This window comes from Trachinotus anak, unplaced genomic scaffold, assembly GCF_046630095.1.
Source record: "Trachinotus anak isolate AG129_WGS33_773 ecotype Australia unplaced genomic scaffold, CSIRO_AGI_Tana_v1 ptg000001l, whole genome shotgun sequence".
Lineage (NCBI taxonomy): Eukaryota > Metazoa > Chordata > Actinopteri > Carangiformes > Carangidae > Trachinotus > Trachinotus anak.
Genome location: NW_027273852.1, coordinates 10,720,404 through 10,734,735, shown reverse-complemented (window position 1 = coordinate 10,734,735; position 14,332 = coordinate 10,720,404). Strand labels below are relative to the sequence as shown.

General features: G+C 40.1%; 1 protein-coding gene across 1 annotated transcript; it reads right to left on the bottom strand.

The window, feature by feature from the left end:
• Positions 1-2,251: 2,251 nt before the first annotated feature.
• On the bottom strand, positions 2,252-14,100 carry glra2 (glycine receptor, alpha 2). Its single transcript, XM_071475588.1, has 9 exons — positions 13,628-14,100; positions 12,910-13,007; positions 10,336-10,403; positions 8,355-8,578; positions 6,893-6,975; positions 6,656-6,793; positions 6,328-6,542; positions 4,754-4,903; positions 2,252-3,958 (listed from the first exon to the last, which is right to left on the bottom strand). Exons 1-9 carry the CDS (start codon positions 13,711-13,713, stop codon positions 3,677-3,679), a joined length of 1,344 nt encoding a protein of 447 aa, XP_071331689.1. The 5' UTR covers positions 13,714-14,100; the 3' UTR covers positions 2,252-3,676.
• Between the last annotated feature and the right edge of the window lie 232 nt (positions 14,101-14,332).

Below are 14,332 nucleotides of genomic sequence, written 5' to 3'. Positions count from 1 at the left end.
ATGTAGGATTGTTTCATTGCTGTAGCATTACTACGTTAAATTTAGTTGTAACCAAAATTTGTTTTCAAATTTAATTGGTGGGTTGAACCTTTTGTTGCTATTTGAATCACAGCCCTTAATGATATCAAGTTGAGTCATCCATAATAATAAATGGCACTGCTAAGCCAGGTTTATATTGATGCTGTATGACGAGGGCACTAGTCTGGTCTTTGCCTGCATTGGCTGTTATTGATTGGGGTCGGAGGGTTTCCTCTCCTCTGGACTCTGGAACTCAGTGGGTCAACCAAACAGAGTGGGAGGCCATTGATTATATCTACAACAATGCACAGTGCATAGACCACATGCAGTACAACAATAAACAAGATTCTATATGCAGAGAGCTCCCATGTGAGGCAACACTCTGTTGCAAAGACAGAAAATCCTTGAGCTAGCAACATTTAAATTGAATTTTACCACATTGAAATCAATTGAAATGTTTTTAGTACATCTCACCAAGTGTATATATAAGTATAATTACAATTATAAATACTAGTATTTGTTGAGGTTGAGCCTTTGCTTATCACAAAGCAACACATTTTTATATAGCCCTTAGGCATAATACTACACTAAACAGTACACACAAGCTGAATTATACTTGTTTGATATGCCTGGCTACTAATCTGTACCAATTTTTACCATGTGAAGATTGAAAATGCAGACTGTTGAACTCAATTCAGCAACAAATTCTCAGCGCAAGGTCCACTCACCTTGTTTCTAAAGCTTCCAACCACACCCTGTGGCTCTCCTCAGTGGATAGTTGCTCAGTTGTCATGGAGATGGTTTAGTTGTACTGAAGTTGCGGTTTTCAGATGCTGCTGCATTTTAAAATGACCTCTGAAGTTTCTTAACTCATGGATCAAACAGTGCTTAGTGTGAATTCATAGACACTTGCGGCTCACGAGGCTACCTTGTGCCATGAAGGAAAGGAGTGGAGATCAGTACAACCAGTCTGCAGAGGATCACACATCCACCAACAACATGTCTGTGGCTGGAGTACCACGTGTCTCAATGTACCATTTTAGGGACATTTTTCATTTTTCTCTTGATGCAGATTTTTTTGATGTGCAGTATGTATATTCAGGCTTAGGAGACATTTTTGGCAAAACCGTGTACCAGTGTTCTTAACTTCATTAATGTCCTGCTTTTCTCTCACAGTAGCCCTATCAATTGCTGTGCAGTTGCTATGGCAACCTCCATTTCTTGCCTCTCTCTCTCTCAGACCTCTCAAAGCAGCCTCCCTAAACCTTAATGAATGAGGGAAAGTTGTTTCCCTCTTAAACACCATTATAAGCTGCAAATAATGTTCCCCTCATAAGCCGTCATTCTAAATTTGATTGCATAAAGGCTGTTGCATCCTTGCATATTCAAACAGCAATAATAATGGATCGTGATGTAAGGCTGTGTCGGTGAAATGGATGGTATTTCCATGTGAGGATTAGTATTATTGATTAGTTTATAATCCCTATGTTTTGAGCATTAAAAAAAAGCAGTTGGATTATTCATGCAGCCTTCTCAGTAAGCCTACTACAGGCCATGTATTCATATTTATAACAAATAAAGGTTGATGGATCCTGGCATTACTCACACTATGGTAATGAATAGCATTATTTGGTGGATAATGGCCTTACAGCACATCCACCTGAATATCGAGAACTGATGTGGTCACTGCTTTCTCTGAGGATGATACATTTCGGTTTGTCAGAGCTCACATGCAGTAACAGGTGGGAACAGTGTAGAAAGAATCTTTATTACCCTGTGTATATATATCTTACATTTTTCCCTTCTCGTATGTGAGCACCAGGTCAGTATTTTCCATTGAACTGGTCGGTGAGCCCCAGTTGATAGAATCTCTGCGCTACAGTGTGAAGTCCATTATCATGCATTAATGGAAACCCACAGTCAGATCATATCTGTGTCACCCCAGGCCATCCACTGATCCACAGCATGTGTCATCACCCTGACTTGTGGGCTTGGTAAAGAGCAGAGAGCAGTGTTTGTCATTTTCTTTGATCTGATCTGCAACCGGGCACAAAAAGGATTTTCATGTGTTTGTGCCTTACTTGATAGAGGTTATTTTTATTCTTTAAAGGCATCCATCTCTTCGTTTTGTACATGAGAGGAAAGCAATATATGGTCTAATCTTATCAACTAATGCATGAAAATATAACACAAAACCAAGCCTTTTCCACACATATGACAGGAGACGTGGAAATAAAGTAAATATGGTGCACAGTCAATTTTATTGATGTACAGGCCAGTAAATCTTCACCACAGTATATCAGGAGTGCAAGGACCATTAGCTGCTCTGTATAATGAATGTTATGCAGATCTGTCCTTCACTGTTAAATCCTTCTACAAACATACGTCACCATCCAGCAACAAATAGGCCAAGTGAAAGGAAACAGTCCACAGAGGTTGAAGAGGAATACAGAAAGCTTTTTTTTTTTTTTTTTAGAAACATAACCTCTCGTCCTTTATCATAAATATTTCATCAGACTAAATCTACAAAAACATAGTCTCAAACTCTAAAAGCATACCTAAGATACCTGGAATATTTACCTGGAATATAAATGAATTCATGTGGATATGGGCATATGACGACATTGAGTAACTCAGTGCATGTTCACAGTTTGTAGGCTTACATATACACTAGCTCAAAATTGGCCATTATACTTTATGAACCTAGCCTGTGGAATATATGACAGTTTATTGAACAAATTACTTTAGAATGTGAATGAAATTAAAGACTTTCAAAACATCTGAATCAACTTACACTGGTTTTGGGTGACATCAGTTGTCCACGTTTATGATTTATAATACACTTAGAGAAAAAGGAAACAACACGAAGTACCTTTGGATGTCTGGCCACAGGTAGAAAAGCTCAAACGGTGCATTCGGCTCTGATAGACCACTAAACAAGAGGAGATGCTTGAAAAAATAGAGAAGCATAGTATTTCATCTCACCAAATCTTTTGATATCTAAGGCCTCAGGTATTTCATAAAAATGCAGTATCCAATTCCCAATTCCAGATTTTCATCTGCTTTGTTTCATGCTCGTGTCTGAAACGTGTGCTGCTGCCTAACGTTTGAAAATGTGCTTTCTGAATGTATACTTTAGACATTTGCTGCTGTATTTTGTATAAACACAAGAAGTGCCATGACAATAATACACTATAAAACAGTCTTAAACATCCTTGATAAGAAAGACCCCTTTTTGCAATCACAAAAGGTCTTTGATGGTCTGACTCAGCTACCTTGCAGTTACAAATCCATGGAATGTTTCTTTGTTCCTTGTTTGTACGGATGCCAACGCAGAACTGATTCAAAAAGTTTTGGTCCGTCTTCTCCAGCATGTTACTAAGCCTTGAGTTAAAACCATTATTCCAGATTCTTTAGGAAATATTATGCAGCAGTACAACAACAAAAAAGCATCTGTGTCTCAAAAGCTCCTCATGTCATCAGAACATGAGCATTACTGTATGATGCATGAACATTATACATTATCCCTGAAAGAACATCGCCATCATCACCATGGTGCCTCTCAATGCCCAGTCTCCCTTCTCATCTCACTGTGCTTTCTGAGCATTTCTCAATCTGAGAAATGAAAAATAAATGTTATTTGTCAAGGGTAAAACTTTTACTTCTTGTGGATGTCCTCATGCCTGATGATCTTGTAGGTAACCCAGTAGAAGACATTGAAGATGAGGAAGGCCAGAGGAAAGGCAGCCCTGGAGATCGTGTCTATCCTCTTGGCTCTGTCCACAAACTTCTTCCTCATGGTGTCTATGTCTTTTGGGACTGACGGCTGAGGGTTTGGAGCTGGAGCAGCATTCTTAACAGCTGAGCCATCCTTCGTTGGCAGACACTGGGTCATGTTGTAGCCAGCAAAATTAAAGCGGCCTTCACGCATATCCTCATCCTGAAAAAAAAAAAAACACATGCACATGTGGATAGAATGACCTTACATAGTCTTTTTTAAAAGACTGCAGCTCAGCTTTTATGCTTTACTTCTTAATGGTAAATGGGTTGCACTTATATAGAGCTTTTCCAATTTACAATTTGCCTCTCATTCACCAGTTCGCACAGTGTCTTGCTCAAGGACAGTTCAACAAATGTACAGGAGGACCAGGGGATCAAACAGTCGACCCCGCAGTTAATGGATAATCTGCTCTTCCTCCTGAGCCACAGCTGGTCGGGGCCCCTGGCTGAATGTTGCTGCAGCACAGTGAATTTATATGGACGTTAATCAGGAGATATTACAAACACTTTCAAATTAAAAAAAATACCCAAGATAACCTAATGCACACAATGACTGCTTGGGGGATGAATCTTAATTCAGGCAAGTAATAACCATGTTGCACTACTTCTCTGTTCTGCACTTCCTGAGCCCCTGGATGCTGAATAGACTGTAAAACCCTTGGAGGCAAATTTGAGATATTGGTCTGTATAGATGAAACTAACTCAGGGGTACATTTGTGCTAAGTCACCTGCCAGATGTTGAGCGATTTCACTGCATAAGATAAAACTTTCACCTGTTGATCTTGCTAAAAGAAAAAGTCAGAGGATCATCAAACCATCAAGTTAATGGCAATCCATTCAAAAGTTGGGAAAATTTTCACTCTGGACTGGTTGGTATGGCCAACCAATCAACTTTGCCACACCTCTATTGTGGCTCAAAAGTTTGATAACCAAACAGAAGCCTATTAAAGCCTACCTTGTGATTCCTCCTTTGTCTTCGCCTCAGGCGAAGGAACTCTTTCTGTTGCCTGGAGACAAAATTAACCCCAGCATATTCTAGCAATGCAGCAAATACAAAGAGCAGACAGACAGCCATCCAGATATCAATGGCTTTCACGTAAGAGACCTGGGGGAGAAAATAAATTTCCTTTGTTAGATCCTCTAAGGTAACAGCATCAGCTAACAGCTCAAATGCAATATGAATTGATGCTTAAGCCTGAAATATTGGTAGACGTTTTTAACCCTTTTGTATTCATTTTGAGTCCTACATCTGTTAGATCTACCTGGTGATACACGCTCACTGATTCTGTTTCCTCTCTTTATTTTACTCATTATGTCAGTTAACTGTGACTGCTAAATGGCAGTAGTTAGAGGGGGTGCTTACAAGAGTATCAGAGCTGCCGGTAATATCAGCTATCACATGGCCATAAACAGTGGGAAATTATTGCTACCTTAATTGCCAATAGAAAGAGAACTGTAGCATTAGTTTTGATCTGTTTCTTTTGAGAAGGCGAGGAGGTAGTCGAAAGCCTTTACTTCTCATCAGTGTGACCTCCTATCTTCATGGCAGCTGATTAGCATGTGCAGAAAACAACTCAGCTTTATGTGGGCACTTAAGGCATATTGAGTTATTGTTTTCTTGAATCAAAGCTCTCAAAGGCTCTCTTTAAATATTTATCAGCATACGTGTCTTTCATGTGAGACTATCTGTTGTGGCTGAGACCTTATTGTGCTCATCTGCAGAATGATGCGTGGAGAGAGACTGATCATCTAGTTCCGACACTCATTGCCGGTAGTACCCTTCATGAAGTATGTGCATGGAAATTTACCCTGATTGAAAATAAGCTAAGAATAAATAAACCATTTACTGCTGTTGTTATGTAATGTACACATGTTTTAGACAACAGCAAATGAATTGCTGTAACAGAAATGTTAAAGGTTCTGTATATGAGATTTTAAACTATAATAGAGCCGCAAACAGCTATTTTCTATGGAAAGATATAATGGAGTAATGGCATCCTGAGCAGAGACAGACTCCCCCCCCCCCCCCCACCATTAATGGAGTTGTAATCTGAACTTCTCTGTTCTTTGCTTTGGTATCTGGGATGGTGGCGCGTGCATGTACATCTGTTGTTAGTGCATCATGTACATGTGCAAGCATATGAGTCCTCCACTGTTAAACCACCCCATACCCCCCACAACTACTGGATCAAATTGGTCAGCCGGGAGTCAAAACCTCCATAAAGTTTTTACCGGCTCCATCAGTGTCATTTCGTGCAGCCAGTTGCAGTGGCAGTCCAAGGCTGAATTTCTTTCCCAGCCTGACCATGGAGCCAATACTAGTCTGGCTTTACCAAGATGTAAATATATACCACAATATATAAACATATACAATTTCTTACAAATGCCTGCATTGGTGGGTGCATTTATATTAGTCTCTTCACAATATAATTTACCAGTAGAGGCTTTTATGCACTTTGAATGAATTAGACCTGTTTTAGTGCCATAACTTTACCAGTTATGCCGTAAAGAGAAAGAACTGAGACTTACCTTTGGAAGAGAAGCTCTAGAGCCAGAGCTTTGGGTGGTCATGGTAAGCACAGTGGTGATGCCCAGTGCCACTCTGGCCGGAGCAGCATCCATATTGATCCAAAAAGACACCCATGAGAGGATGACAATCAGGAGGGAAGGAATGTACATCTGGATCAGATAGTAGCCCATCTGGCGCTCGAGATGGAATTTAACTTCAATACAGGTGAATTTACCTGTTCAACAGCAAGGAACACAAACACACCTTAGCCACCTCGCTGGGAGGAACGTTATTGTATGAAGTCTAAACAGCACTGATGTGTGTGTGTGTGTGTGTGTGTCCTCTGACCAGTGTTGTAGTGTTTGGTACAGTAGCCCAGCTCTTTCTCCTCCCTCATAATGAACTGAGGCAGAGTGAGCCCCTCTGACACCTGCACCGCACCGTTCTCCAGCCACTCAAAGATCAAGTCATTCATGGTGTAGCCAACTAGAGACAGAAGAGAACACATGAGTCAAACTGGAGACAATCAGTAGATGCTCACTTTAGAAAGTGCAGCGACAAAAGTGAGACAAAGTCAATCCTTACAACTTTCCAGCTGCATTGTACAAGTTTGCACATCCATCGGAAAGTTCTTCAGGTCCATCGGGCAGGACAGAATGAGAGTCAACCTGTGATGTGAGACAAAGTCCTACTGTAAGGTACAGGGAATGGACTACACCTAGGAATATATGTTTGATTCTGACAGAAGTATGCTTATCAAGCTGTGAACTGCTGAGTCGGCACATGGATTGAAAATAATTTGCTTGAAAAATTAAATTACAATTGGTACACTTTTTTTTTGGCAATCTCAGTATTGTGTGCTTCTTTCTCCTGTGTGATAGCCTCTGACACATCATGTAGGATTCCCTTCAGCAGGTTCCTATCACACTTTCATTACTGCAATGTATTGTCTCTTTGATGCATTGTCGTCCACAGTCTGCTCACTCTGTCATTTTTCTCATGAATGGAGAGAGTGTCGAACCACCTCTCATCTCTCCCACTCTGACCCACTCTGCCTCCACACCTGAGCTCCCCTGAGCCTTGAGCTGCTCTTTAAATGGACTCAGAATTGATCTGCTCTATATCGTATCACTGCAGAGAAAATTGAATGCTGTGTGTGATTGAAGTTGTATTGAAATGAAATGCAACATATATTCATATCTTGTACTGAGTTTTGCTCCAAATTTGAGTTGATGGGCCTTTAAAATCACATCCAGCCTGAGCTGGTTGCATGTTTCATATTTTTCCACAGTGTTTTATGGTTGTGGATTTTAAAAATATTCTGTTCTCAGATTCCAACATGTAGAAGGATTCACATTTTTCTCTTCGCTTCTGGTTCTTGCTTCCCTTTGGATTCTCAACAATGCCCTTGAGATTCACTTGCCCTCTTGTAATCAGTGTTCCTTTATTAAAAATCTACATTGCACATGGGGATTTACTGTAGTTCAGCAAATTATGCGATTTCAAAGGAGTGATCATAATGCGATAAAATTCATTTTATACTGTATGCTTTAGATTGACAGACTTTGATGTTTGAGAGGAAATGTAAGAAAAGCAATAAGTGAACATGTCCGGGGGCGATCTGTGCATCAGAGCTTCTGCCTCTCTGTAGTCTCATCTTTCACTCAGCACAGATTTCTACCTCCGCTATGGTACTTCAAGGCTAGATGCTGCAAACTAGGGTTGCAACGAATAATTATTTTCCATTGTCAACTAATAAAATGATTATTTTCTTGGTTAATCACTGGGTCTGGAGAACATCAGGAGTGACAAATGCCCATCACGATTTCCCACGGTCCATGGTGATGTCTTAAAATGTCTGTTTTTTATCCAAAACCTGAAGATTTTCAGTTTAGTATTACAGAAGAAAACTGTTTGCTGTTTTTTTTCAAACTGGCTAATGGATTATGAAAGAGTTGACTCTTTTTGAAAAATCAACCAAGTGGTTCAGTTCTACTGTAAACCTCGATCTTTAATGCTGTTATTTATAACATGTTCAATACATCACCTGATACTGTAGAGCACAGTCCCGTCCTTGAAGATCCTCAGCAGCTTGTTGTCTGTGGTGACATCATGGAAGTTGGCTCCTTTCTCATTGGCAAAGAAGAGGTCAGGCTTCCATATGGAGTCCAGCATGGACGGGTCCAGGTCGAGGGAGGAATCTGGGTATTTGCTATACGCCAGCCGAGGGTCATTCCACTTCTGCCGCAGGAAGATGTTCACTCTGTAATCCTGCAGAGATGACAAGCAGCTTTGCATATTTTGTAGTGCACTGATTGGGGTTATGAGGAAGCATGCCGGCGATGGAGCATCAGTCATCAATATTGGTTTGTAATATTATATAACCCTCATTTTGATGAGGTGAACAGAAAAATTGCTTCAGTAAATGTTTTATTATTCTAATACACAAAAATACATTTATCATAAAATAATAATAATAAATTAATAGAACAAGCAAGCATCTATACCAGTTCTTAAAAAGTCAAAAACCCATTGTTCACATGTATTCTCATGAGTAGTAGAATGTAGGTAAGTAGATTTATTCAAGAAGCACTGTACTTACAAGTACAAGTCTGTATTTGTACTTGAGTATTTCCATTTCACACTACTTAATATTTCTACTTCACTGCAATACTGAAGTAATTATTCTACCTTTCCACCAGCTTCATTGATTTGACAGCTATTACTCTGTCACTTTGTAGATTAAGATAAATATGATGCATTTTTAGATACTGAGTTTGTAAAGTAGTTTAAATTATCTCCACTCGTTAGCATATATGGTATTAATATAGTAATATGATACACACAATCATATAATTCTCTGAAAGGGGGCATTCTGCATTGTGAGTTCTTGAAGTATAATTTGTGGCTAAAACTATAACTAAAACCACAGATTTTCTTGTTACATCCATGTTGTCACATTTAGTCACATTTCAGTTACAGCTATTGTGATAATACAAAACATTTTCAATGTCAATGTAATATTAATGAGAACATGTGAAATAAAATGGATAATGAGCAAAAAATTAATTTCATTGCACATCAGGCAAAAATCTATATCATCAGTTCAGCAACACTATAATCTAGGTGCCTATATAAGTTAGATTTCACATGTGTTTTTCATATTTCATATGTGTTTGCTTGACCAGTTTGATCATTAACTATTGTTGCGAGTTTGCAAAACACTGACCTTATAATAACTTATAATAATCATAATTATCTAAGAGCCATTATAGAAGCTACATGGTGCATTTGTAAGATGTAGCAGCTGATGAGGAAAACTCTGACAGTGCAGTTAGTAGTAGACTGAACGTCACAAAGCTCAGTTGCTCAGAGTAATTGACATGTCATGATGATGAGAAGCCCTTATGTTGTTTGACATTTCATCAGCATATTGGCGGTTCCAAATATTTGCATGCATGTCTAAAGCCGTGTAATTCCCTGGCAATCTTATGAGCTCCAGCTCCTGTGCAAATTAACATCCTCCATTCATGATCTAAATAGTTATTATCACTCATTATGAATCCTTTGATCAGGATGAGTTTCAGTGCAGCCTCACAGGTTTCACATTTTTACCCCTTTGGCAGTTAAATACTTTCACACATCACATATCTACATGATACATACCCCTTATTATGCTCAGTTTAAAAGCCCAGCCCTCACCCCCCACTGGCTGCACTTAAAGTTGTTCTATGAATTATTAAATCTAGAATAACACAAGTAAAGGGGCAATCATGCATTAACTGATACTTATTTGGGTAGCCAGATTCATAATGGTTGTGTGTCTCACGGACCCGCCAATAGACTCCTTGATGGCAAAAAACAAAGTCTTTTTATGAATAGGAAAACATAGCACAGAGAGATGTTAAAATAAATAAAGTAGTTTAGGTTGGGTTAAAAAAAACAAAAACAAAACAGGATGATTCAATCTGAACTCCAGAGCAGGGATTAGGGCTTAAGAACATGTCCAAGCACAACGCTCAACTCACCATTGTAGTTTCTGCTATAGAACCAAAGCTGTTGATAAATATGTTGCAGGTAACATTAACGGGTGGACCTGCAGGTTGAGGGATAGATAACACATTGACACATTGTACAGGGCAGAAAGCAGCCAAAACTCACCATGGTTGTCTCTGTGACAGAGCCGAAACTGTTGATAAAAATATTGCATGTAACGTTTACTGGGGGACCTGTGGAATGGAATGACAATGACATGACAGGAAAAAACCTTAAACCATATCATCAAGGACGACTCGGTTTGGAGTAGTGAAGATGTTTCAACAAGAAATTCGGGGTCCGTTGGTTTACAAGCTGTTGTTGCACTGTGTATGTGTATCTGCATTAACACCAATGAGCAGTTCTTTTCTTCTTCTTCTTATTATTATTATTTCATGGAAGCTTCGGTGGTGGCTGGTGACATGTTGCATGCTTTCTTAAACCAGAAGCAAAAGATCACATAAAAGGAGAGGATCCACGTTTTGCCTTATAGAGACTGCTCTGATGTTTTTCAGATTTGGCTGAATGTTGTTTAAATGCAGTTATAATCAAACTGAATGTGTTACAATCAGTAACAATATCACTCTGTATCAGCTTGTTCTAACCTTTATACTCAAGTGATGATCTCTTTTATGGTGATCTTCTCTGTAAGGACATCTTTGCTACAGCCTGTGCTTACAAATTCAACAGAGGATACATGCACACACAGACAAATGCACGTGCATACACACAAACTGTAATGTAGAGCTGCAACAATTAGCCAAATAATCGACTACTGGCAACCATTTTTATGGCCGATGTTATTTTTTCAAACAAAAATGGCAAAAAGTCACTGATGTCACTTTCTACAATGGGAATATTTTCTGAATTACTTTATCTTCTTTTACATTAAACTAAATATCTTTGGTTTTTGGAGAGTCAGTCTGAAAAAAAAGCGGTTTCAATATGTAAAAAGCTCACATTTTTTGTAGCATTTTAAATCACTTGACAACAGAAAATAATCATAAGTTGCAGCCCTACAGTAGTTTATTAGATGTGATATAAAATCAAAGCATCATCTAACCAGCATTGTGAGTAAAAAGCAGCCAGCATGCTCTAATGAATAGTGTCATTTTTTACTCCAAAGTGGCCTGAACTGAAATCAGTTCACAAGGCTTGCCAGGTTAAGCCATCGAAAGTCACAGCAAATCTTTTTTCTCCATCTGATAAGTGAAGTTGTAAGTCCTTACTAGTGCCCTTCCCCTGTGCGCGCTTCATCAATATTGCATGGCACTCGGTATTAATATTTGCCTCAGTTTGTCGTCAGGTGGCTACATTTAACAGCAGAAGCAGAAAAAGAAAGCAGTACCTCCTCACAACAAACTCAGCAATGAAATCTAGGTCAGCCTTCAGAAATACAGTTCAACGCTCCCTTCAAAGTATGACTCGCAGGTTCGCTACAGAAATCATCTGTTTACATCGCAGTGGGTTCATGCAAAAGTGTTTGTTTTCTAGCTATAAACTGCTATATTGTGTACAAGACAGGGAGCTTTATTTATCCCTAAGTACAGAGAGAATATGAATTGAACCAGCAGCATTAAAATCGGGCTTTATGTCTTTAATCCATGTGTGCTTATCCTCTCTTTATTAGCTGGAAACAGTCGCTTACATTTCACCCGTCCGCTGAAAATGCCAGCCAGAGTTAAACAGACTGTCCTCCTCTCATCTCAAGTCCATTTCAGCAATCTTGTCAACATTTTCCCTTCACTCCCAGATGGAGAGGAAAGATCTGGGCCATGTATTTCTGAATCCTGCTAATCAATCCCCGTGCTGTGTACTCAACTATACTGGAAACCCCAAACTGCCCAACAAATCCCAGCCCACCTGACCCAGCCTGCAGCGGGTCTGAGTCCCAGCAGTCCAGCCTCTGCTTCCCCTCACTCAACTCTGTTCCAGTGACAGATGCTGTGTCTGTCTCCAGCATCACAGCAACAACAACAGAGGAAGTCAGTAGCCTGCAGCCTTGCCACAGGGGCACCATCCGTCATTTGGCTTGTCATGGTGGCATCCCCGTCTGCTCCCAGTAACAGTCTGAGACTGTGACTGTGATATTTACAAGAACCAACCCAACCACCACCACCACCACCACCACCACCACCCTCCCTGTTCCTGTTTCTAAATTGTTATTTCATGGAGATATGGATTCTATTTCACATCATTTCACCTAATGAAAACAACTGTGCGATGTTATGATGAGGGGTGAGTTCATGATTTAATTCAAGCCAGGACAATCATGCCACTGTCAGCTGAAGTGATTGATTGTTCTTATCAAAGGAATGGCAGCACGGTATCTTCCCAACAGATAACAGCAAGTGGATCTGCAGATAAGTGACACAGTCACTAAGAGGGATGGACCCATTCTACATGCAAAAACACTTCATGTGCATTAGCAGATGTTGACAAAAGGTGGTAGTGGTGAGGGCTTTTTTTTTGGGGGGGGGGGGGGGGGGGGGGGTACAGAGCCAGACTCAGTGTGTGAAGTGAAGTGTGTGAAGATTTCCAAAATACATAAATGATGATAAACACACCTTTAAAATTCGGTCTTATTCGTGCATCATACCCGGACGAGTCTGATGGAGACATGTTGGAGGATGATCTGCTATCGTGCTCCTTGGCATCCACGACTCTGGAGAACACACACACACACACACACACAGCGTGAGGAAAATCACTTGTTCACACAGAAGTCAGAGCTCAAAACCAGGCGTTAAACCTTATCTGCAGCTGCCGGGGAGTAATGGACACGGGCATGGAAAGTAGAAAATGCTTTAAAGCGCACACACGTATCAGATGAATCTTTTGTGATTTCGACGTCGTGGGCATCTCCTTCAACATCATGCAAGACTGCTACACAGACACCACAGCATGCTCTCATTTATAACAGTAGCCTTACAGGAATATAGTTCTGATGCCGCGGGATAATAGAAAATGACACCATTATGTGCGTAAACGTCGTTATAAAGTCACTGAGCTACAGGCAAATATATTTTTGAAGAATATTTTTAGGAGCGAATGGTTCTACAAGAATAATTCAAGCTGTTAAAAATAAAAGGAAACTTTATTCAATCCAAATCAAAGCAATACTCAAGCAATTATCAACTTAGTCTGTGAAGAAAAAAAGTCACCACCCATTTTATATTGTTTCTTTATTGAAGCCTTCAAAAATGAATCGATTCGTTTTCCAGACTTCAGAAGGGAGAAATCATTAGTTTGAAATCAGAGTGTTTGGCAAATAAATTCCCTTACCTAAAGTTGCTTGTCTCCATGAAACATGTAAGTAAAGCTACCAAAACCTGAACGAAGGAGCGATTCATCCCTGGTGGTTTCCCCATGTGCTCACTTTTCTATTTCTTCCATATGTTTACATTGGTCAAACACATAATCCAAATAGGGATAGCGCTTTCTTCCTGAGCGAGTGGTGAGCGTTTGGCTGTTCTCGTGTCAAACAAAAATACAGGAGACATTCCTCAACGCAGCCACAGATCATAGTTTAGTTTCATTCAAACTCTGACTCCCACAAACAGATGTCTCGAAGCGGAGGTGTGAAGAAACATCAGTCCTGTGGTCAGACGTCGAGAAGGTGAAACTCCAAAACGCATTCTGCTTTGGCGTTTGCTCCCTCTATGAAGACAACCCCCTCCCCGGTGGCCTGTGTTGTTACTTATGAAGTGAAATGTTTCGCAGGTGGAGGGACCGTCTTCTGTTGAGGAATGGGAGAGGAACGCCTTTTCTCATTTCAGCACTTGGACAGCTCCCGGCTCCGTTACGCGCAAGCGCAAGGCTTTAAAAGTGGTGGACGTGAGTTGGTTTTCAATAAGTCTAATAAACGAGAGAGGTAATTTGCAGAGACACATTCAAACATCCTGTTACATAACGAAAGATGTCTGTTTTAAATATTAGAGCTCTCGCCTCGTGAAATCGCCCTGATCCTGAAACTCCCAGTGCGCACAG